The sequence below is a fragment of the Protomyctophum bolini genome, assembly GCF_963924005.1.
Source record: "Protomyctophum bolini genome assembly, chromosome: 10".
Classification (NCBI taxonomy): Eukaryota; Metazoa; Chordata; class Actinopteri; order Myctophiformes; family Myctophidae; genus Protomyctophum; species Protomyctophum bolini.
This window is the reverse complement of record NC_137871.1, coordinates 16745955-16772936: the sequence shown is the minus strand read 5'-3', so window position 1 is coordinate 16772936 and position 26982 is coordinate 16745955. Positions and strand designations below refer to the sequence as shown.

General features: G+C 42.9%; 1 protein-coding gene across 1 annotated transcript in view; it reads right to left on the bottom strand.

The window, feature by feature from the left end:
* Positions 1-26484, bottom strand: part of trpc7b (transient receptor potential cation channel, subfamily C, member 7b) — a gene marked incomplete at both ends in the record, with an annotated part of 70364 nt that extends 43880 nt beyond the window's left edge. The window contains 3 exons of the mRNA XM_080773362.1: positions 9276-9458; positions 14882-15641; positions 26012-26484. Coding sequence (XP_080629488.1) covers positions 9276-9458; positions 14882-15641; positions 26012-26484 — 1416 coding nt within the window. The remainder of the gene's footprint in view (positions 1-9275; positions 9459-14881; positions 15642-26011) is intronic.
* Between the last annotated feature and the right edge of the window lie 498 nt (positions 26485-26982).

The following is a 26982-nucleotide window of genomic DNA, read 5'->3' as shown; positions in this document are numbered from 1 at the left end:
CTTGGGGGTCCTTTGAGTTTGAGCACCATATAATAGCAACATACATTTTTCAGAAAACGGTTAGGATTTAGAAGACATTAAATGTCTTGATTCTGGATGATTCTACAAATGTTGTAGAATCTGGTCTCAGGTGGTTAAAGGTAATTGAAAGTGATACCTCCTAATAACGCCCAGCTAGCCACTTCACTGTGATGCAGGATATAGCATGAATGGATGTTCATGAGTCTGAAGTATGTTAGTATTGCAGATTGTGTTCCCATTACAGTATTAATGAATATTGTTATTTCTAATTGGAATGTCACTTTTTAATTGTTCAAATTACATGAATTCACTTTGACTATGGCCCAATTAGGACCTGCCACTTCCTGGTGTATATACAGTATATTTTGGTATCCGCTGGTCCTGGGTGTTAGAGGGATTACCATGATAAATGTTGTTTGTCTATAGACAAAATTACTTTTTACATGTACTTAAGGAAGGGACATTTGAACATAAAGGAGCATTTTTTAAATTAGATACAGCTGAACAGTTTCATCTTGCACCAGTGGATTAATAATCTATCTAACAATTCACACATTTTGGGTGGATGGCTGCATGCGTAATGGTTTCTCAGAAAAAAGATTCACTTCAAGGGAAAAGGCCCTCTCTACTCAGACAGTTTTATATAGTTTCAGGTGTGTGCTGCTGGGTGCAGATTCCAAAAGAACACAATAGAAAAGGAATTAAATCCGCACTTCAAGTATGAGTCTTTATTAATAAAGACAGTGCTCCGCAGCAGCAGTCATACCAGACAAACGCGTTTCGGCGCGCAGGCCTTTGTCAGTGTCAAAATTGGCAGTAGTAACGGAAATTACATAGTTATATATAATTTTTTGTTCAATTAAAAAGGGACTATACAGCCGTGTCTCATTATTAAAGACATGTCATACATAGTAGTGAGTTCACATACATATTATAAGAAAGCATTGTCTGGTATGTCTGCTGCTGCGGAGCACTATCTTTATTAATAAAGACTCTTACTCGACTGGAAGTGCGGATTTAATTCATTTTCTCAGAGAAATATTGCATCAGTTTATTAGGACACATTTTAATCAGAGTAACGAGCAATCAAATGGTACAGCACACAAATAGTGAAAGTAATTTCAGAATAATCCTTCATAGGTTATGAAGCACGTTGATAATGTTGATTGGTTCAGCTGGCCGGCAACAAATCTAAATATAGTCTACTCACAGATACTATGTATAGGGGAGGCAATGAGGCACATCTGTGCATTCCAGCTCTAGAGTGGCACAGTTAGGAACATCAAACATTTAAGAGAGGATTCCCTATCTATCGATTGTTTCACCTGGGAACGGCCCGCCGCTCCAGTGTTGATTTTGTCGACTAAATCTATGACAAAAAAAGTTTGTCGACTACCGTTCGTTTTCCACTGATGAAAAGTACATAAAAAGTAAATAAAAACAAAGCTATGATGACTAAAACTAAGACTCAATATTAACAATGTTGTCAACAAATAAAAACTAGACTAAAATGTTAGGGAGAGACTAGTGGAGAAGAGATCCAGTAGATTACATCTATGTAACAATAATGTAATTTGAGAGTCTCAAGAGTTAAAGATCTATAAGGGTCCATTTGGTTACCACCTGGATCCCCCTCAAGGACCACTGGGTGGTCCCCGAACCGCTGGTTGAGAACCACTGCCTTAGAACATGTGCTAAGTCTTGACCCAGATAAGCTCCTCCAGACCCTGAGGACAGGACCTCACGGAAAGCTGTAGGTCCTGACAAGACACCAGGATGTGTGCCTAATGGGTGTGCAGACCAACTGCCAATGCCCATACAGATAATTTAACATCTTTCTGAGTCAAGCCAAACGCTCCACTGAGGATGGTACAGTATATCTGCTGAACTCCATCTGTCAGGCAGAAACCAGCTAAATGCACCATTATTTTATATATAATATAATTCACATCTAATTCACGTCTGTGTTTGTTAAAAAAATATTGTACCAATGAAAAGTATAAAAAAAAGCGCTTCTGACAAAACCAGCTAACTCCATTGGATCCTAAAACTGTCTGATAAAGCAGCTAACTCCACCAGAGGGGGTGGAGATAGCTGGTCTTTGCCCTCTCCCCTGCAGCTTAGAGCAGCTTGAGCCAGATAGGGGTAAAGTGGTGATAATATAATGACACAAACACCGCTTTGACCAGGGTTGACCATTTTGTGAATGTGAGAGAAACAAGCAACCAGGCCTATAAAAATGTTAATAGGTCAGAAAATAACTCTAAAATAAGCAACTATAGGGCTGACTGTCAAACTTTCGTTAGGGTTAGGGTTAGGGAATTTTGTTCAGTCAGACAACTCACAAATAGATTTAACCAATATTTATAATAGAATGAGAATACTAAGTGTGCATATGATATTTATCTTGGCGTTCGGCTCTGCTGCATTTTCTCCCTGCTCGGTGCGATTAAACACGATCATAAAACATTAAGAGCAGGGAGATAGATATACAATAAAACCCCCATGGGGAACATAAATAACAGAGCCCACCGGTGGTGGTGGGAGCAAGCATCACATGGCAACCAGGAACCATATGCAGAGGAAGGCAGGAAGAGCATGCAGACTAGTGAGCTGCGTGGGTGGAGCCCCACCTCCATCCACCAGCCGTCCAAAAACCTGGAAGACCCCCCTGTCCGCACATGGAATCGTAGGTCTGCTTACACCCATAGTAATGCAGAATATTAACCTCTTGAGTATAGTGTGCGCCCTTGAACACGGCATGAACCCCCTTGAGTATATTTGACTGAACTAACTCCGCAAGCTACGTATAATCTTTTTCATTTCCTGACAAATGAACATTTTGGAGTTGCCCGACAGCAGAGATATGCTGTTTGTCAACTTTATCTTAGCATTCACCTTAATCCCCCAGCATCTGGTCAACAAACTGGGCACACTGGACTTGAGCACTAATGCTGGAGAGTGGATTTCCTCATAGACAGGCCCCATTGTGTGTGGTTAGTCACCAACTCATGAGTCATGACAAAGAGTCCAATACAAACTACTTCGTAAAGTACATGGACAATACCACATTGATGGGTCTTACATAGAACAACGAGGAGAGTGATTTCAGACAAACGGTGAAACTTTGCAGACTGGTGCAGTGATAACAAACAACCTGATCCTGAATGTCGAAGATCAGGTTCGTGTTTGTGTCTAACAACCTGTCCTGGTATCTGCACAGTGCACACCTCCTCTCCGGGCAAAAAGGCTAACCAGTGTCTACACTTCCTGCAGTGACTGAAGAGAGCTCACCTCAGCCGTCACCACTTAACACCTTGAGGGCCCGGGCCTATTTAATATATATAATATATATATTATATATATATATATAATAAAATGTGCCCATCGTCAGCAAGCGCCTCTAGGCTGTAGAGCGATGCGATCAGTTTTCATAGCACTAATTTGACAGAAATGATCAATCTCCGTCTCGGTCACATGACCGTGCACTTGAACTTGACGGTGATTTACGTCATGGGCCCCGATGGTGTTTTAACCAGCAGCATCTCTCTCCGGTATGCAGTTAACACCTCAGACAGAAAGGTTGTGAGGAGAATGGCGAGAGCAGCGGGAAGGACTATTGGGTCCTAGTCATTACCTACTGAGGACCTTGCCCAAAAGCTGTCAAAAACCTCCAGCATCATCAGTGACCCCAGGCACTCACCCCTGTTATCCGTTATAGCCTCTGGCACGAAATACAGGAGTCTGAAGAGTTGCACCGTCAGTCAGGTTAAAAAAACGTCTTTTACTTGACGGCCATTAGACTGTTGAACAAACGGCAAAACAAAAACATGGATTTACGACTAGATATACATCGGAAATACATACTGTATACACTTTAATTTAGCACAATGCATATGTGAAATCGTATAGGTCTAAGGTTTAATGTGTAATATTTTTAAATATTTTCTTTTCAACATTTTTAGTGTTCGTTAAACCCACACTATGTAGTTTGGGGTATCAGCGGCCATTTTGTACACAAATAACATGGCAGCCAACGTCTTTGACTTCATGGCCCAAAAGTCCCTGCTCAGTCGACACGACACTCATGTTTGCATCTTTTGTCTTAATGGGCATGGCTTTCCTGGAAATAGCAGTGAATGACACGTTGGTCTGTCTGCTCGTGCACTGCCCAAACTAGAGATGCAACCGATCCGATATTATATCGGGATCGGCCTCCGATCCAGCTTAATTAATGTATCGGTGCTTTTTAGCGCTATGTGATTACATCTTTGTAACTTTATTATTGCCATTGCAAAAAAAAAGCTGCTGTGAAGATGATGCGCGTCGTTGCGGTTAAATCCGTCTTTATATAATTGGCTCAGTTATCAAACCATGACATTGTTGTCAGAAGCTCAAATATTGATTCAGATTGTAAGTGTAGTGCAATTCTTAAGACAAAGACAAAATTTGCAAACTAAAGTAGCATAAACACACCAGCACCATAACAAACGTCCTGAGCTATTTCTTTTCTGTAGGTAAGGCTCAAGGCTTTTGTCACATGATAGCGCAGCTGATTCCAGGCATCACATTAGGGGTAAAAAAGTACCACTGTACATAGCAATAATAATAATTACTATTATGATTATTAAACCATAGTATTAATTAACAGGTTTACATGCAGGCATAGTTTTAGGGGTAAAAAGGTACCTTTTCACATAATAATAAACCATAGTATTAACAGGTTGCTATTTCCTTAAGGTTTGCAGGTTAAACACTTCTTATTCTTATTTTTACAGGTTAAACACTTAACCATAAACATCCCCTCTTTGAATTTAAATGTAAGGCCTTTTGTATTTAAATTTTTTTGCTATGTAAAATACCGGATATCGGATCAGATATATCGGATATCGGGAAATTTCAAAAAATGAATATATCGGAACGGATCGGAATTGAAGAATCAGTATCGTTGCATCTCTAGCCCAAACCACCTAATCTGGCTTCTTCTCAAGCAAAGAAGCAGTGTCTGTTCTCTGAGTCTCTCTCGCGTGATTGAACTTCTCACCCTATCTCTAGGGAGATGCCAGACACCTGTCTGAGAAAACTCATTTCTGTCGATTGTACCTTATTCTATTGGTCATGACCCACACTGATAGGTGAGAGCAGGAACGAAGATTGCTCGGTAGACGGAGAGCTTTGCCTTCTGGCTCAACTCTCTTTTCGTCACTGTGCGGTCCACTCCACGTCATATATTCTGTTAAAACTATTCTCAACTTTTGATAGTGCTCTACTCTGCTCCAAAAATACAAACTGACCAATTCCTTTGGGTCATTTCACTTTATAATGTAAAAACCATCAGAACAGTATAGCATAAACATAACAGTCCCTTTATACACAGTTATACAGAATGTGTGAGCTGAATGTCTTGAATTGTAAAACATTCATTTCCATATAGCTGATCCCGTTTTTTGGATCCATACATTATCCACATTGATTATTCAACCCACTTTTAAATTCATAGCACCAAGCATCATTTAGAGAGCAAAACTTGGTAACAAGCTGGAATGCAGAGCATTTTTCAAACATATGGGACGGAGCATACCTATTTACACGCACCTCAACAGTGGGTGCAGGGCCAATAAGGCAATTATGGAAGGAGGTAGGGCGGACCACCTATCAGAATGTGATATGGGACCATCAAGACATTCTGGCATGCATGTTTCCTTCATTAAATAAGCTTTATGGTGGCATTTCAGCATCTGGCAAATGAGTAAGCCATACGGGAGGCATTGATAAATGGAGCCCAGTGGCTGTGAATGGGCACATGGAGGCGAGGAACAAGCAATAAGCACATGGATTTTTCCTCACAGCTGCAGGGAGGCTGAAAATGTGCGCAGAGCAATCAATGTTCAATAGGGTCTCAGAAAATGGAAGAATCAAATTGTGTTTGTGTGCTTGTATGCACGTGTTCGTATGTGTGCGTGTTAGCGACTGTGTGTGCGCGTGCACTTGTCTGTGCACGCGAGCGCTCGCTCACTTGCTTGTCTGTCTACGTGTTGTTTTTTTCTCTTCTTATAATCTATGATCTTATCACATTGGAACATGTCTTTTCCATCTCTATCTCTCTCTGTGGTCATTGTTCTGCCTCTGTGTCTCCATCCATCCATCCTTCTGTATGTTTCCACCACCTCACAGAGGCCAGTGACAATCAGTGAAGGTCATCAACTGACATTCAGGCACCATTTATCTTGGTAACTGTACGGCACTTACGGGTCAAATGCAACTCAGGTTTTTGCTGTGGGGTGACTGGTGACCTCCATCCAACCAACCACCCTCCACCATCACCAAACGCTGCTCTCTCACATTCTTTGGTTCTATTCAGTACTTGTCTACAGTACCTTTTGTACACAAGCACAAACAATACTCAATATGCAGTAATATCATATCATAATATAGCGCACACACACACACACACACACACACACACACACACACACACACACACACACACACACACACACACACACACACACACACACACACACACACACACACACACACACACACACACACACACAAATTAGCGGTATCGTTGTTGGTCATGCTCAGCCAGCTTTAAAAACAGCTTCACTGTTAAACAGCTCCATTGACTGTGTGTACTAGCCAGTATACAGGCACCATGGACTAGGGTTTCAAGAAACAATCACAGCTAGGTGGTCAGATTTGAAAGCATGTTAACTGTGTGTGAGTGTGCGAATGAATGTGTATAGACATTATGTGTATATGTATACGTATAAAACATTAACTTCTAGCCCTAAAAATGAGCCAAATTCGACGGGGGGGATTTGATAATGAGTCAGTTATTCGTGAATTGTGGAGCTCAAGCACGTGGCGTTGAAGGGTAGCAGGTCAACAAGCTCTCAAAATGTATTTTTCCATGTTTGAATTTCATGCCATCGAACGAAGCTTCGAATATATATATATATTTTTTTTTTGGGTCAGCCCTAATATACAGTACATACAATATGTGTTGGGAGAAAGAGGGGGATTTCGTTTCACATTTACTGTACATTAATAAGAACACCTCTGTGTGGCATGGGATTAGCTCTCTGACAGCTATTTACAAAGCCACTCACTGTAAAAACAGAGTTGAGTTAAATCTTTTCAAATCTCTGTGACGTTGAACTGACACATGCACACTTAAATGTTTATTCAGATTGTGTTATCCAGTTCTGCATTGGTTTAAATACTTATCTACAGAGCTCAATTTAGCATTTCTCATCCACTGTAAACAAACAAGTCAAGACTAGTATGTTCACACTTTTGCATAATGAAGGATTCCTTGCTTCCACGAAAAAACACAACACAACTTAAAATCATCAATTTAAAATTAAAACCAATGCCAAGGCCCAATCTATGTCAAATATGTGTCTGTGCTCTTCATTACATCCGTCCTTCTTTCTTTGCATTCTTAATTTTCTATCCCACGATATTTGCAACCCATTTTTTGGGGTTTTTTTCTGTCATTTATCTAATGTAACCCTGGGCGCTATACACTCCCTCTGCCAACCTGGGGAGAGCAACGGACTGAGCCCAATCAGCCCATGCTTCAATCTATACACGAGTCCAAGCTGCTTCTTTTCACCTGACGGGGGAGTTTCCCCGGTTGGACGTAGCGCGTGGAAGGAACACGTTATTCCAACCAGGTCCATTACAGGTACAAAAGAGATGAAGGAGAGAGACAAGCAGACAACATGTCATTTCATATTTCATAGCCAGAGAGATAGCATTATCAATAGGCTACCATCAGTGCATTATGATGTATTCAGTGTTGTGTGTAGAACTGCAATAAACAAGACAATCTAATGATGACGAAGCCTCCCTGTGCAATCTTTAGCCATCTACAGTATATTAAATTATAAGCAACTGAATGCAAATTGTGAATGAAGAAGCTCTGTATTAGAACATTAATACACCATTCAAATTGCATTTTCAATGCCCTTTTCTTTCAAAATATTATTTTTACTATTGTTATTAGTATTAGTATTAGTATTAGTATTAGTAGTAGTAGTAGTAGTAGTTGATAGAAGGATCATAAGGGATACATGAACCATGGCAGTATTTCCGATCAATGTAAATTTTCACACTAAGTTGTGTCAGTGTTGTGATTGCCATTAGGGACTCATTAGGGATCTCACTTTAGTCACTTAGCAAATGAGTGCTTATGGGGCAAGGGGACACCTAATGTCTAAGGCAAGGTTTTTCAACCATGGAAGTTAAGAGTTTACATAGTACACACATAAACTTTCCTTATTGATTATATCTGGTTTCATGGAATTACTGTATTTATGATGTATTTTCTCTATTATTAAGGTTATTGTAGTGGTCAATTTGTATTGGAGGGCGGCGGAGCTGGGGTCACGAGACATGGCCAAAGTATTTCTTGGGGTCCCCAGCCAAAAACGTTGAGAACCCCTGGTCTAAGGAACAGATAAAGAGAGAAAATGACTGCGGTGTAGTGCTGGAGAACTGTAAAGGCAGCTCCAGACAGCACAGACGGTCGGCGGCGGAACCAGTTTCAAAGTGTCTGAAAGAGTCTCCGGCCGACAAGCTCCCGTGGCTTGCCGTCGATATCACCTTCCTGACGCGTCGGAACCCGTTGATAAAGAACCGAGCATGTCCGATCGGTTGCATACCTCGAAAGCCACGATTTTAGTGTACTCGGAAAACGGATCGCTGCAATGTGAAAGCATACAGCTGAATGAAGTGTACTCGGGGGCGGAAGAATCAAGGCCAATGTGAATCATTGTCAGCGAGGACCAGGCAATTGTTTTCGGGAACAGACTCTGTGTGAATCTGCCCCTATAGATACCATATTCTCAAACTCATCTCTCTAGCCACTTTTAGACGGAAACGGGCTCCAGAGTTAACGGCAAAGTCCCTTTGCGTTCCCATTTTTTATTCTGCTTTTACACGCCAATGCAACGATGATGAACAAACACGCTGTAGTGTGCATTCGAGGTCGCTAGGTGGCGGTGACAGACTGCCAGATAGACCAGGCACGAACCACATCATGAGGCTGTTTGTTTACATCATCGTTTAATTTGAAAGGACCATGCACTCCAGTGAATAGCATTTATCCATTTAGATATGTTTTTATGTAATTATTTATGATGTTGATGTTGGTGTATAATTCCTTGCAATTGGTACGGATAGCAGTACCAGGAGTATGTTTAAAGACGGACACATCTGGGTCGGTTTCTTTCCTTCCTTACCTTCTTGACTTCATACTTGATGGCCAGTTTGACACGGCTTAAGCATGGGCGGTTGTAATCGGTGGGGGGGCACTGGTCCACATCACCGTTCAGTATGGCCTCCACCTCCTCGGTGTTCCGACACAGGTCCAACACCCCCACCACAAAATCCTTGCACTGCATGGACAGCTTCCGGTAGTCATTCTGGAAGATGGGGACAAAGAGGGTGGATTCATAGGAGTGTGGGTGGTGGAGGATGGAAGGCAAAGAAGGTGGAGGGAGGAGAGAGCGCAGGGCCATAGCGGAGTTGGGAGGTAAAGAGGGGAGAGGTAGAATGTGGTAGGGGCAAAGAGAGGGGTGAGAGATAATGGTGAGAAGGAGAGGAATATGAATTTAGGGGGGGGAAGAGAGAAAGGTAAACCATCAATACAAATAAAAACATTGCCAAAGCCTGGCAACAGAATGAATTAGAAATATAGAGCAACAGATAGAGATAAGAGCCATAGAAACAGCGAGGAAGGCACATTCACTAATTTGTAAACAGATGAGGACAACTGTATTGGAAGGAAGGAAATTGGATGAGCCACAAGAAGAAGGGACAGTGTGAGTGAAGATGACAGAGCGATAACGATAAAAAATATAGAAGAGAATAGAAGAGGAGAGGAATTCACTGGGACTCTGCATTGTGCTGACCCAAGGCATATTCTTCCATATTTCAGCAGCACAATTATTCATTTTGATTGATGTGGCCGGAAAGGATGCAGAGCACTTTTGAACACATTCTTTGGCCATCATCCAATCACAAATTTTAAATTGAGCACAATCCTGCCCTATAGGCAGTTCCATTCATCTCATGTGTTTGATGACTCATGACCCTATTCTATCTACAGTGTATATATAAAAACTCTGGTTTGTGATTGCCTGAATAAAACCGCGTGCATATCTTTGGTCCGATGTACTAACCGTCCGACATGAAATAGTCTGACACCCTAACCGCACGCGGAAGACACATGTCAGTCCTAACCGGCCACGCATGTGTCCTAACCGGCCACGCATGTGTCCTAACCGGCCACGCATGTCGGGAGCAACGGGTGAGTCTTAACCGGCCACGCATGTCGGACTGCTGCATGTCGGACTGGTAGTACGTCAGACAAACGTATGCGTGTATAAAACCATACAAAAGCCTTGAGGGACTTCACAAGCATTAATGAATAAAAAGGGAGCATTGTGATATTCATTTTGATGAAACAAGTCATCTAGACTTCCCCATTTTTGAGAGGAGCTTAGTTGGCCTACTACTGCATATATCTTCTGTTATCTGGATTATTTCTATCAGGGATAATTCAACATGTCCAATTCAGATAAATGGCACGGGCATTTCTGCTGTTCCGCTTGGATTGGTTCATTTGAACACTTTTGACAGGTGCGATCTATTTGATTTATTCCGGGTTTAAAAAACGTTGCTGATGTGTGCACACATCCCAGTGTGATCAATGTGTGATCTCTTTTATATACTGAATTTCACTTGTATCACTTTCTATCCTCAAGGATGTGCCTCTAGCAAATAAAAAACAAGCTCACAGTGTAATTATTTGTTTATTATGTGTAATTATTTGTAGGATAATTATCTGTAGAAATGAGTTTCATTTACATGCACCAATTTAACCCAGACTGAAATTGGATTCCATGATGATTTGTGGAAGCTTAACATAAAGTAGACAAGCATATCAACAAATTAGAAGGAACTGAGTCTCCACCAGGCAGAAGGCATGGCCCCTGTCTATCCATAAGCGCCCTTGTGTGTGTGTGTGTGTGTGTGTGTGTGTGTGTGTGTGTGTGTGTGTGTGTGTGTGTGTGTGTGTGTGTCCGTCCGTCCGTCTGTGGACAGCTAATCTCCTGGACCGTTGGACAGATCGCTGTGAAACTGTGTACTCCCTGGATGCCAGAGCAGAAGTTTTTTTCAGTCTGTTATAGTTATGTGATCAATCATCAAGATGGAACTGGACGATCTTGGCTAAGATTGGCTTCCAAAGTTTGCGGGAGGGGCCTGTTTTGAACAAAATATCTAAAATCCTGAACGCAGCGTCTGATTGCCGTGAACCACTAGGCCAAGGTTGAAATGACACTACATCTTGAAATCAATCATACCATTACGGCGCCTTGAAAACTTTTTTGGAAACTTTTTAGCATATATTCTTTATGCCTCTTTTCCCCCTTTCATTCATTGACATTTTTGCTTCCTTTATTAATGAATATATTGTATTCCTCTATTCTGTTACCCTGTAGTTTTTACAATCAGGCATGCAAGCCACTAACTCTCCCTTCATCCATCCATCCATCCATCTTCAACCGCTTATCCGTAGTCGTGTCGCAGGGGCAACAGCTCCACCAGAGAGCCCCAGACTTCCCTCTCCAGAGCAACATTAGTGACTTCCTCCTGGGGGATCCAGAGACGTTCCAAGGCCAGTGAGTCAATGTAATCCCTCTATCTGCACCTTGGTCTGCCCCGTGGTCTCCTCCCAGTGGGACGTGCATCGAGGACCTCCCTAGGGAGACGCTCGAGAGGCATCCTAACCAGATGCTGGAACCACCTAAGCTGGTTCCTTTCCAGGCAAAGAAGCAGCGGCTCTACTCTGAGTCTCTCCCACGTGGCTGAACTCCTCACCCTATCTCTAAGGGAGATGCCAGCCACCCGTCGGAGAAAACTCATTTCGGCCGCTTATATTCGCGACCTTATTCTTTCGGTCATGATCCGGTCATGCGACTGCAATACCACCCCTGCCGCTCCCTTCAGGCAATCCAATGCATACCAAACTGATGAATGCCAAGGCGCTAATAAAATGAAAACTAGGCAATGGACTGAAAATATAGGAAAACTGTTGAACATTTTTAAATAAAGGAGAAAAGCCATGGAGAGTAGATCAAATGACACACATAATGGGGGATGCGGCATAAAACATAGCCATTTGTCTGCTTGTCTAGGAGGCGGAAGAGCATGAGCCATCAATTATAATCACATGACTCTTTTGAATGTGCGGGGTAGACAGCAGCTGGGGGGCTATAAGGGGAAATACGAGACGATTTTCTCAATCGATGACATATCTGTCACAACAACACAGGAGTGTGTAATGTGTAAAGTCACAAGTCCCCATAGAGGGCAAGCATACCATATGGCATGTGCTTGAGGGCTGCGGGAAGACAGGCAGGTATAGAAAAATGGAATATGGAGTGAGAGTGAAAATGGAGAGGGTATAAAGTTATGTATGAAGGATATGTAAACGTAATAATGATGCTGAGCAAAAATCTACACAAAGTTTGGTATGTATTAACAAACTCAGATTTGTGTTCTGTCTAAAGTGTGTTCTGGCTAAAGAGTTGCAAGGAGGCATTATTGAGGACAATTAAATTAGTTAGTTAACTTTGTTTTCAAATATGATGCTTTGCATTGTCCCATTAATATTAACCTTTTTTAAAGGATGCATCATTAGTACCACATTTTGTTCTTCTCCAAGGCCCACACCGCCAATGTGGCTTCAAAACAGCATTTAAAGTGTTTACGCTAGATGGCGCTCTTCGCTAACCTATGAGTCATCATTTCACTTTCAGTCAAACAGAGAAACATGAGATCACGTGAAAAATCTATGTCCCCGTTCACAAAACCCCTTTTTCTCCCCTTCCTGGATTCTGTACTGGGCATATAAGGAGCATGTCTTGAGTGTACAGGGTTTGATGAGGTCAGATCAACATATCAGAACAGGTCAGCTCCATACAGTATTAGATCTAAGGGTGGTAGCGGGGACATTCTCTTGAGTGTACAGGGTTTGATGAGAGCCCAGGCAGGTGATAATAAGATATTAATGAGACAGGAAAAGAGCTCGGTTCCCTCAGGTGAACTTTCTCATTAAGCACACACACACACACACACACACACACACACACACGACAAAGCTCATTTATTTATTTTTTCAAAATAGTAAAAAATGTTGGCATAAGGTGTAAGGTGAGGTCAAGATCCTAAAGGTTCCCGAGAAATTCCATCTCGTAAACAAGGGAGAGCGAGCCTTCCCCCTAAAACACCCTTCCCAAAACCACCCGATAATCAGATACCATTGCATCCTTTAAATCTCTTCTCAAAACATATTTGTTCAGAAAAACATTCCCCTATGCCCTGTTGAATGTTTGTTCACTGAACTTTGTTGGTATTTTGTCTATTACATTTTGTTGTCGTTTCTATATTGCATCTTTAAAAAATGTTTTACTGTTGGCCATCTGGCTGTAAGTTGTTGATTTGCTATGTTGCATCCATTTTAATTCACCCTTTGTAAAGTCCCGCCCATGGTTGTGCCCCTCTTCACACCCATTGGTTGCTGTTTCATGGTTTCTCCCCATCCACTACCATTGAAATAACGTGTTTTTCAATTGCTTCGTATTGATATTCTGTGTGTTCAATTCTAATTTTAAACTTGGTGTCGGTAAAAAGGAACAACACAGGCACAGCATGGTGACTGGGCATATCATGTTTGTTGTGTGAGAGTGAACAGACTAGAGCAGTGCGACAACTTAAAGGGACACTTCACCCTTTTTGCAAAAAAATATATGTTAATGACGTTTAGAAGCTTTAGATCACTTTCCTGGGGGTATTTATGTGTGTAATATGTGGTTTTAGATATTTTAGATTGTAGCAGTGAGCCTGTTGTCTCTGATGTCATGGACACTGGTCTCTTTACCTTCCTGGACTACAATTCCCATAATTCTTTGGTGCACTGCGCTCCTCCTTGTGGATAGGGGGGAGAGCTGTCTTACTGAGACAACATGTAGTCCAGGAAGGAAGTGAGCCCAGTGTCCATGACATCAGAGACAACAGGCTCACTGCTACAATCTAAAATATCTAAAACCACATATTACACACATAAAGACCCCCAGGAAAGTGTTCTAAAGCTTCTAAACGTCATTAACATATATCTTTTTGCAAAAAGGGTGAAGTGTCCCTTTAACTTCAGACCCAAGCGCTTGGACATCACACAGAAATGGTTTGTACAATAAACCCCCCCCCACCACCACACACACACACACACACACACACACACACACACACACACGTTTACAGCATGGCTCCTGAGAGATGGGTCCGTAGAACAGAGGTTCCCAAACTTTTCAGCTTGAGACCCAAAATATAACTTGGCGTATTCCCAGGACGCAAACTTTAAAAAAAAATACACGATGAACTAATCACCCATCGTATTTGGGCAAGGCCAATGTTAATAATCTGACATAATCAGTATTACGTCAGAGGGACAGGGAAGCCACGGCGTGATTACCCGTTACCCAACAGCAATGATAAACAAGTGTAAGCTGAGGATCACGCTGCTGTGTTTTTGGGCGCTGCAGGGAAATCTATTCATGAAGTGAGCAGAGAGGTGGATCTGATGTGTGAGAGAGATTAACTGTGGCCCTGTGCTGTTGATTGCACAGGGTAACTTATTTCCAAAGCACGCGCGCGTGTGTGTGTGTGTGTGTGTATCAGACAGACAGATTGAGAAAGCGCAATAACTCAATTGGCAGGAGAAGGAAGGCAAGGTACATGAAGTGGGAGAGAAAGGGAGGAACAAGGACATAGACAGTCTTACCTTAAACTCTGTCTCGATGTTCGCCAGCCTGGCTAGTTCGTTGCTGAGCTCCAAGGCGGTCAGCACAGCATCCTCGCTGCTGAGGGAAAGGTACGCAGCGCTGGCCAGGCCCTTGTAGGCGTTCATCCTGGAGCGTGAGTGGCTGAAGGAGTCCCTAATCTGGTTCTCCACGCACTCGTTACACTTGCAGAAGTAGTCGTGGGGCCGCTCGATGCGCGCGCCCTTGGTGAGCAGGATGTGGACGATCTCGTACTCCTGGCAGTGGGCGGCGAGGATGACGGGCGTGACGTCATTGGAGAATCGCGTCCCGTCCTCGTCGTATGCATAGAATGCATCGTCGTCCTCCTGCTCCAGGGGGCTCAGGGCCAGCCGCAGGCCACCGCGGAACGCAGAGTGTGCCAGGATGGCCTCCACGATGCGCACGTATCCCTTGGAGATGGCCAGCAGGAGGCCGTCGCCAATCCGGGCTAGGCCTTCCTTCTTCAGCAACAACTCGGTCACCTCCAGGTGCTCGTTGCCCACGGCCAGCTGCAAGGCATTCTGGCCCATGTAGTCCACGCAGTTAACGTTGAGGGTCTTGGATTCCTCCAACATCTTGCGAACCACTGGGATGTTGCCGTACTCCGCGGCGTCCAAGAAGCGCTCCTCCTCCGCGGTGAGGGCAGAACCGCGCTCGTTGAACATGTAGGCGGGACCTCGCACCGCCTGCCGACGTCCCTTCTCTCTCAGTGTGGTATGGCGCCGTTGCATGGCCTCGTCCCTGGGGGAGGAGAGGAGAGAAACAAGAACGATGGAGAGAGAAATATTATTATGGGAATGTGTGTGGATGGAAGGCAAGGAAAAAAACTCAATAGAAATGGAAAGGTCAGGACAGACAGATGGAGGACATGAAAGGAATGAAGAATATGTAAAACCAATTACAGCCAGACAGAACATATTGGTCGCTATAGACTCTCACTATGGGTATTGATGACCTCTGACCTCAGCCCAAGCCCCACCATTAATTTGTGATCTATCACAAAAAGGATTAATATGACTGACAGGGGTCGAAGATAATCACAGGGCCATCTCAGGTCAGCTCATCATATTGGCTGAAGTTGTCTCCACGCTGAGCCACTGGTCACCTACATGACTAACTGTAACGTTTTGACTCGCCAAAATCCTTTATCAATGTATCTCAGTCTCCCTCCGTAGGCACATTACATGTGCTAACATTTTCAATTTCTTTCTATTGTCAGTTTTGTAAGTTCAATATGCATTTGTCACACTATGAGGTAGGCTTAGCGCAAGGGCACGCACGCACGTCGCACACACACCCACACACACATGCCAAGTTTTGTCAAACTTACTTAGCTAGCAGTGCCTGAAATCCCTAACTCATTGACATTCGTTTGGCCTATTTTCGATTCCAAACACAAATGCAGCTGGAATTGTCTCCCTACCACTGAATGGACAAACACATCCATCCCCATTAACCTACAGTGAAGGAAATATATTAACCTACAGCGAAATAATGTAAGTGTGCGCAAAATGCGAATCAATTTGGGCCAGCAAAGTCATAACAGTGGCCGGGTGGCCACCAACTGTATAATGGATCGATATATTTCATAATGCTGTGAAGTGTGCAGCCTACATTGTCCATAATACAATAATGTCCACCCTTAACCCAGACCCAGCGGCCTGAGTTGGAGCGAATCCTTCAGGTCCTCTTCTATCTTCAGGAATCACCTGGCTGCATCCAATATCATCATGATTCGTTCTGACTTCCCGTTCATCTTGACTGCACAATTTACCACCATGATAAATGCCAAAAACTGTCTCTTGTTGCTCATCTCTTTTCATCCCGTCATGTTTTTCAGCCGCCCTTTAATTTCCTCCCTCCATTCTCTTTACTGCTGCTGAATACTGTAACATCTGAGAGGACTCAAATGTTACATATTCTACATAAATTACAGTATTTCTGGCAGATTTTCTTGAAACATGCACACTGACTGGCTATATCCTCTCTTTTCCCCTCTCCGATACATTTCAACCTCTTAACTTCACTCGCCAAGTCGAGAAATGGATGCAACTCAATTGAGAATGGCACCCCCCTTATCACGCCAAAAAAAGAAAGAACCGAAAGACCTGAAAGGCCACGATTATTTTTTCCTTGTATGCATTGATATGTTGTATGATGAAAACCTTCAATACAGTATCTTTAAGTTAACCTGCAATCTGCCTCGTGTCTGTCATTAATTGGTATTCATACACACATTGAGCTCCCAACCGAACCTGGTCACTTATGGTATAAAAGTCATTTCTCAGTCAACCCATCAGTCTAACTATAGAAATGCTTATGTTATCCATTAAGTACTTGCTACATTTGACTGTGTAACGAGTCACTATGAGAACAGCTAGTGCACTGCAAAGAGGAACTCTTTAATGACAGCATGAGACCTGGAGAACATTGTGATGTATTAATACCTGTGGTTGTGGTGGAAGAATATGATTAATGATTAGCTAAATGAAAATGGTTAAACATAGAAAAGTTATAGTCCCTATTTCTTTCATTTTATCGCAGGCGGTAGCTATTACACAGCTAAGTAGACTGAACTGACTTACAGTAGAAAGAATTTAAGTCTGCCATTTTGTTAATTACAGGTGCAAAGAATGGCAACTCGACAAGAGTTCTGTGCTGCTTTGTCTGATAGAATACAACTGCATGGCCAGTTGGGGGGGGGGGGGTATATAGACTTTGAGTGTTACTGTCTCAGATGACTGGTCTACTCTACTCTATGTTTGTTCAAATAAAATAAAAACAGAGCATGCAGACAGTAACCAAATGGTACCCAAATACAGTATTGCATGTTACTTTCAAAGACAACGAGCATAGAAAAAGGATGCAAGGCAATTAAACCCATGAAATATGCAAGAAAGGCTAAATGGTGTGTGCGTGTGCGTGCGGTGCTATGGTGAAGATAGGAAGAGTAATGAAAAAGTGTATAGCCGCACACTCGTAGCTTCAGGGTATATCCTGAGGAGGGCAGTATATCTGTCCGAAACATTGGGTTCTTCTCTGTGTCCACAATAAACGTTTGGCATTGGCAGCTACGAGTGTGCGGCTATAATTTTTTTTCATTACTAGTATTTTTCCCATTGGCTGGAACCTCACGAGGACCGGTGCTTTTGCTCAAGAGGACATACTATAGAGTGGAGAAAGGATGAATGAAAATTGAAACTCTGTTCACACTGGAAATATTCCCCAGGGTTGTCAAAGGATATGGAATTGAAAGGCTGTGTGTGTGTGTGTGTGTGTGTGTGTGTGTGTGTGTGTGGGGGGGGGGGGGTAGTCTGCCAAACAATGGAACTGTGTAATCTTTCACCTGTATCAGAATTGGGAGGTAACTACTAGGGATGTGTAAATGTGTCCAAAATGAAAATCGATTTGTATATTTTAAATATTAATGATTAATCGTTTTTATTTGTATCCTACAAATAAATAAAATCTTCCCCCCCAAGGGGTACCCAAGTCAAAAAGTTTAGGAACCCCTGATGTAGATGATTAACAATTTTAACTCTTGAGTTAATAAGGGTCCATTTGGTTACTAACTCCATCTTTTAAATGAGGACCACTGGTGGTCCATGGACCAGTGTTGAGCCAATTGATCACCATAGCAACCGCAGCCTAGGCTAGCCTGGATCCAGCCCAAAGACCCCGCCCACTCTCTGAGTGGAAGCTTCAAGAAAGCTACAGTCTGATAATCAGGCTAAGCCTAGGCCTGATTAGGTAAATTCCCCAACACCTGCTAAATCCTCCAAACCTGTATCTTGATTGGAATCAATCTCCACTCACACTCAGTTCAGTCACTCACACTCCTCTCAGTCATGCAGCTACACAGACACATCCCAGGCACACTTTGTTAGGCCTATAGCCCTGTCCTGTTTGGATGACAATATTGCCTTTCCAACAGATTTTCATTAAAGAAAAACGAAGATTTTTTAAATCGATCATCGATTATTAATTTTCATTATCGATTTCGGGTCCTATTAACGATTATCGATTAATCAGACCCATCCCTAGTAACTACACACAACAGTAAGTGTAATCTGTTTATGTTGTGCAACCATAAAGGCAATGGCTGGGTTTCCCAAACGCATATGCTGTAAGACTTGTAGTGCCACACATGCTTAATGCCCTCATAGGCCGCACACAGAAGCTATTTCACAGACAAAAATGCCTATTATGCTTGACTAAATGAAACTTCAACTAGAAAAGGTGCTCCTCGGAGCACAGCTAATTGGAATGTGCGTGTACAGTTTCACTGTACTGTATATCAGACAATGTGTTAATTATTTGAGGCATTTTGTTCAAAACGAGCCACTCCTTGGATATCAATCTTAGCCAATCGAGATGGAACATGAAAATCTGACAGAGATATCACATGACTATAGAGATATGTGTACCGATTTGCTTGGACAAAATCTATATGTGTAAAATATATATTTTTAAGTGTTTTTCAAAGATCAGGCTCGTAAACCTCGAGCCAAAAGCAGGTAAAATAAGTCTGTGATCAGATACACACTCCTTGCCCCTTAAACACACTAACATTCTCTATTTTTATTTATCACAACCAAAGACATTACATATTGTATTACATAATACATACGCAAACTTCATTAGCATTTGTGCATGTACGTGCATGCATGCCTGTTTGTATCTCAACGTCAGTACAGGAATATGTGTTTGTGTGTATAAAGGGCATTTCCACATACATTGAAGGCAAGATTGGCTGCCTGTCTGTTGAGATAAGCTTATACTAAACTAATAAATCGGCCCTCAATCTAGCCTTCCTTCATCGCCTCTCTCCAATCTCCTCGCTCATTCTGTCTGTGAAACTAACCCCAAATAGAATTCATCTACATCATTACTGTGAGCTGAACTCTGGAATTACAATCAGAGGGGCAGACAGAGAGAGAAATGAGGGAAAGCAAGCTATGCATAATCACGAGACAAAGAACAGTGATTTGCATGTGTGTGGTATGTTTCTGCTTTGTGGTGTGAGCAAAGGAGAGAGAGAGAGAGAGACACAGGGATATCATCACTAAGCATGTTTCCATAAAGCACTGGTTTTGCGCAATAAAGCTTTTGCGAATAAAATCCTGAATGGAAACACCTCAAAATGCGAATAAGTCTTACTTTTTCGCAAAAAACACTTTTGCTTTTCTTTTTTCGAATTACTTACTTACTCGCTTCCTATTTTCGGAAATACTTGATGGGAAAGCACCTACTGTTGGGTGGGAAGAGTAGAAAAAATAGCTTGCATCACGATGCGATGTGTGCTTGTAGATCTTCTATTTTTGCTACTTTTAGGTGAGACAGTCATAGCACAAAGTAATATAAACGAGGGCATTCCTTTATGAAAAAGATGACAGTGACGTTATTAGGGGTGGAGAGGAGGTGAAGAGGGGTTGTGGAGAGGTGAATATGAGCTGCCACCACTCCTGAGTCCTGACCTTGTCCAACCTGTCAGCTCTTTGGCTAACTCCAGCTGTTAGTTAACTTTTGCTTATCCTTTTGGTTTATGTTTAACTCCCTTCGGGAAGGAGTGTTAGGTTTAAAGATGTAGTTCCTCCTTTGTTATCGGTTAGGTTTTGGTTAGGCGAAGAACACCACCACTCTAAGTTATACCTCTCTGCTTTAATATGTTACCCTATATATAATACTGCCTACTAGTCATCGCTATAATAAATGATTGCCAATATACTTGAAAGTCGATTAACTTCCATCATGTATTTATTGAGCCATTTGTATTGAGAACACTTTTTTACCTCTGTAAACTTTATGCTTGAAGTATAAGTAAAAGCGTTTTCAACTTTGCAGTGAGGTTTCCTGTCCATTTTATACGTTATGCGTACCCTTTACCCCTAGACGAATTGGTGCGTAACAAGCTGAACAACTATGACAGTAAAAGTTTGACAAGGCCAGCAGTGTGTTCTTTTGTCTGTGAGTTTAGACAGTACTTCGTTTAGACTAGTCATTGGTTAGACCAGTCATTAGTCCTACAACTACAACCTATCTCAAACCCTCACCCTAACCCTAACCTCCCACAGGGCAGCACACCTAAACCTAACCTTAACCCATGTCTAACCAATGACTAGTCTAAACCCCCTCCAGTTCACCATCGATTGTGTTGCCTTTTAGGCATCTAGCCATGATGACTCTTAGCCACTCAGATAAAGATCCTCAGTTTATGTAACTCTGAGAATGTAAAAATGGACCCATTTATTCTAACACACTCTAGGATCTTTTTTTGAGCATCAAGCCACCAAGACAAGTTTTGATTAACTTTGTCTTGACAGTCAGTCATTACCGACTGGTAGTCACCCAAGTAATTCAATCAATTGGTACAATCGTCTCATCTGGGGGGCTAGTAAATCTGTGTTCTAAATAGGCAGATCAGGAATGAAAACACAAGACGTGAAATAGAGGGAGTGAGTGGACTGGTATTTATGCTTGTTAACTAATGAGGGAACAAGTCACAGGTAAGAAGATGGGCCGGTTGAGCTGAATGAGGTTAGGTGGCAAGGAATATGGGCGTGGCAGTATCTGAAATTACAGGGGAGAGAAGACATTAGCTGCTAGCACACAGTCCCATAAAACCAGAATGGTCCCCGGCTACAAATTGACGCAGTTGATGCGCGTGCCGCGGCATGCACTAGAGTGAAGAATAACGCATCGGGTTCAGCATTGGTGAACTATCACCCGGCAGTGATATACCAATGGGACAGATACATCCTGTGTTCACTCCACTGGGCAGGTTTTTTTACCACTTGTAGTTTTACACTCCAAACACTCCAAATGCAAGGTAGAATAAATTACTATCCAAAATAAAATTTATAATAAGTTTTATATTAACTCATACAAATGTGGGTTACAAAAAAATAAAATAAACAGTCAAAGAACTACATGTCCGGCAAACTTTGATGGCACTGCCCAACAGCTGCAAAGCCCCCGAAAGATATCAAAGGAACGTCCGGAATTGGCCAGAAGTTCTGCCTGGGCTCGCGTCTTGCTTGCTCAAAATGAATCCACTGTGTGCCTGCAACTAATAGGCTCTTTGCTCACAGGATAACTCTTCTACCTCCGGCCCCTTCCCTACTTCCTTCACAGGTTACCAATGATACTAATTAAGGCGTACAGTGGTCCTCAAACGTTTTAATTTCAAGGACCTTCCATAGCTCTGAAAGTGTACAAATGGAACCAAATGGACCTGTAAAGGTGCATTTGGTTCCATTTGTACACTCTCAGAGTTACACACGCATACGGGGCCATTTGGATCCCACTCAAGGACACTTTGAGACCCACTGGTATAGCAGAGTGTTTCTGTGAGCAAGAAAAATAATAAAGCAATGTACTGTAAAGCAAGTTATGCAGTGCAAACTGCATGCAGCCTTTAAAATCTACTAATATAAGTTGGCGTTGGAACGCCGGCCTTATGCTGTCAGTAATGGTTCGAGACGGATCTCTTACTGCAGCATGCACAGATAAAAAGCTTTAGTGAGCATGCCTTCGTGTTAGAAAAAGCATAGTCTATATGAAAAAGTAACTTGCCTTTAACTGTATTTCCGCTTCTTTGTACACTCGGTACAATATCGCTTGATAAATCCTGAAACTTACTCCAAGAATTAAAGACAAATGCACAATAGCAGCACCCTGACTCTGTTTGACAAGAATGGAACAGAGCCTTAATTAGTATCATCATCGGTAACATCTGTGAAGGAAGTAGTGAAGGAGCCCGGAATTAGCAAGTTATTTGATGTGCATAGAGCCTATTGGTGAAATGGCATGAAAACTAAAGGGTATCTGAGTCAGTATGTGACATGATGACATCCCAAAGAGCTTTACATGTGTTCCTACATAAACGTGGTTGCTGCCCACACCCAGTACAAAACACTGGTGTTGGCATACAAGACAATTTAATTAACATAACTTCAAGACATGATCCAATATCCAAACCTTTCCCGCCCAAACCTCCTGCCTTCCACTTTGGACATACACTCCCAGTAGACCAAGGAAGAACGTCTGCCCCAAATGTTTCTCATGGTGACACTACAACAGAGCCTCCACATTTCAGCCTATAACTCTTCAAAGCATAGATTGTACAGTTAAAATCTTTAACGCATAATAATGCCTAGTGGTCAAAATCTGGGTCAAAATCAGACTTTCAATTAAATTAAATAAAAAGTATTGCTCTTGAAGTTGAAAGCAACGTTCAATGTCCCGACTCGTGTGGTGCCACGTATTGTAACTCCCTCCTTACTGGCCTACCAGCATGTGCACTTAAGCCTCTCCAGCTGATCCAAAATGCCGCAGCTCGCTTGGTCTTCAACCAGCCAAAATTCTCACATGTCTCCCCCCTGCTCCGCTCCCTCCACTGGCTCCCAGTCGCTGCCCGCACAGAATACAAAACTCTGATGCTGGCATTCAAAGCAACCAAAGGTATGGCTCCCCCATATCTTGCAAGTATGATCGAACCCTACAAACCCTCCCGCTCACTCAGATCAGCCAACGCAGGGAAGCTGGAAGTACCCTCACTAAAAATGCCGGGACAAAGCTCCACATGTCCCAAACTCTTCTCCCTTCTGGCTCCAAAACTGTGGAATGCACTTCCCATTGCAGTCAGAACTGCAGCATCACTCCCAATCTTCCGCCGTAGTCTGAAAACCCACCTTTTCAGACTCCATCATGGCCCATAGCACTTACCCCACCCCCTTAGATAGCAATTCTGTAGACTTAGATAGCATTTGATACAGACTTATAGCATGTTATGTAGACAGCATAAGTGCATTGTATGTAGTCATAGCACGTCATAGTACATATGTATAGCATAGTAGTATAGATGTATAGCTTATATGTATAGTTTCATTATAGATATTCCACTTTTACTTTCTTAGCTTACGCATGTTTCATGATAAATGTTTTTATGTGATGTATTCCCATGCTTTTTTTTTCTTGCTTAATGTAAATCGCCCTGGATTAAGAGCGTCTGCTAAATGCCTAAATTGTAAATTGTAAATTGTGGACGTGGAGGCAGTTGTACACGAACGCACAAACAACATGTTATTGTAAATTGTAACTTGTAAACACACACAAATGGTGGAGGAACCACACAAGTCACTAAGCTGCTCACTGGGAGTAGTTAAGGGTTCAGTGTCTCGCTCAAGGATGCTTTGACTTCCAAGTCTCCTCCATTTCCTGAGTAACTGCCTCCCTATGGCTATGGACGCTTGGATGGATGCATATTTGTAATAACAGACTACAGTTCATGGGGAAATGTCTCCAAGTTGAGATATTGGATGGATCTGATGCTATGTATATAGAATAGGCCAGACCATGACAGAACACATATGCATGCATGTGCTCTCTTTCACACACACACACACACACACACACACACACACACACACACACACACACACGGTGCATTGCTTATTAGAACATTGCATTAGTAATGCATTAGTTCACCTTACATGCACGCGTACGCGATGGCTATGAGAGTGCCCATGCTTCTCCTCAGTGCAAGCCCTTTCAAGCTGAATCCTTTATCAAGATGAGAGGATGTCCAGAGAAGATCAAAGGCAGGACACGTGGATCTGCCATTGTATCTCTGTCTGTCTTCATGTAATGGTCAAATGTAGGATGACAGTACCATCCATAGCCTCCCCCCATTCCACCTGAGCACTTTCATGTAGGCCTACTGTATAATGATATAAGGTCACTACTTATGTCCTTGTGAAGTCTCTGAAAACTAGGGCACTGTTATTGGATCCAGAAATACTGTATTTCATTACCAATTCTTTAAAGATATAGCCAAGAGCTGTGGGGAAAAAATGGCTTCAAATTCAATATCACATTGTCACGCCTGAAAATTAAGAAATCTGGCACCCATATGCCAATATGGGTGTGTGTGCGTGCGTGTGCGTGCGTGCGAGAGAGGGAGATACTAATTTCCATAAATCTGCTCTAATTGTGATAGTTCATCACCACCACCCCCCCCCCCCCCCCCCCCCCCCCACACACACACACACACCACCACCACACACCCGCACGGCGCACACACACACACACACAACTCCACAGAACCAGTCAAGATGTTCACTCTCAAGGACAGCCAAGAGCCAAGTATCTGTTGACAGGGAGGCCCCTGACAAGCCCCCCTCTCTGGGTTACAGTCAGAATGTTACTGTGTAGAGATATACACATACTGTACATGATGTGGGTTGGTGGTGGGTAGGGATAAGGAATCTGACATACATATTCGCCATATAACGTTACGTTAACGTTAACTCTAGCTGGGCAGGTTGGGAAGGGAACTGAAGGGAACTACAGATATGTTCACTGTTTGTTTGTTTGATTGATTGATTGTATTAACAGTTTGTACTGTAGAATGGGTAGGCTATAACTAAAGTACAGGTGAATACAAAAACTGGATAAAACGTTTACATTAGGGTCCTCCATTTTCAATTCATTAAAACATTTAAAGACGTACAAATAAACTTTATGCAGTGGTGCAACCACTCCTACAACCAGCATGCGTACCTATGTGGCCACCTATGTGGCCATGAGCATATGACTATTAGTAGCAGTAGGGGTGCTGTTTGCCAGAAACAGAGAGAGAGAGAGAGATAGTATTAGTGCTGCCTGTTGCCTGCTAATATGAGAGAGAGAGAGAGAGAGAGAGAGAGAGAGAGCGAGAGAGAGAGAGAGAGAGAGAGAGCGAGAGAGAGAGAGGAGAGGAGGGGGAGAGAAGTTGCACCACTCAGTTCACACGGGTGTGATTTTAACATTTCTGTAAAGATGAAAATATGCAATGTAGTGAAATGTGTAGGCATATATAGGCTAGCTCATGGTGTGGTATAGCCTACTAGACTACCTCCGCTCTGAAACTCCATATTTCATGCATTAGCATAAAATATGAGATTATTATGCCTAAACACATTTGCATAAGCAATGTGACCACTGCCAAATCAACGACAGGCACAGCACAGCCAACTGCATCTGCGTGCGATAACTTATGATAAATTAAATTACATATCGTCTGTAACCAGTGGATAAAAGTTGTGGGTGTACAAAAACGATGAACTCACGTTTGGTGATGCCGGAGCTCGAAGTTGAGCTCTTCTGTGTCTAAAACCTTGACCGGTGAGTCATTACAATAATAATCCGCAAACTCCAGTGCGCCAGAGAACCGCTGTCCACGGTGTTGGACGGAGCCCGTGGTGTGGGCATCATCTCTGCGCATCAGAACCGGGGCAGCCGCATCACCGTAGCGGCCGTCCGCCACGACCACGCGCTCATCCTGGCGTTGGCGGAGCAGCGAGTCGCTCTCTCTGGACCTCCGGTGGTGGAACTTTAATGGCGAGTCCGCCGGGTTGCTGCGCGTCGGGGACGGGCGAATAGACGACTCCGGTGAGCCAGAGTACGGCGGGTCTGGATCCCCGAGCAGTGGCGAGGCGGAGGAGCAGAGTTCCAGGGGCCGCGGAGAACAGGGGCCGAGAAGAGGAGACGGGGAGGGAGACGCTCTCTCGGCATTGTCGCTTTCCTCTCCTTCGTCAGACATCGGGATTCGGGAGAGTTCGTTAAGACGTTAACAGCGTATAATTTAAATGTAATTGCAATGTACTTATGTGAGAAACATTTCAATGTTTGTTAAAGTTTGAACACGAGCAGCCGTGCCCGTGCGACACCGGTCCATACACCAACGAACTCATCAACACCTTGCTTGATCTTGCGCGCAAGTTAGGTAGACTCGACTGTAGTGCGCGCGCAAGCAAGCCCCGTACAAAAAAAGGGAGGGGGTTCCTACTCTATGGGGTCCTCTGGTGAGTGAAGAAAGGTTCCTCCCGTGAGTGAAGAAAGGTTCCTCCCGTGAGTGAAGAAAGGTTCCTCCGAGGTGGAAAGCCTGGTGAGGTTAGTGTTAGGCTAATATATAATAGCTGATTGCCTGATTGACAGGTGCATGGTTGTTGGAGCACTTCTGGACGTTAAATATTGCCCTTTGTCATAATGATTAAACAATATTGTAATACATATTGCAAATTTCATTGGCAACTTTAAC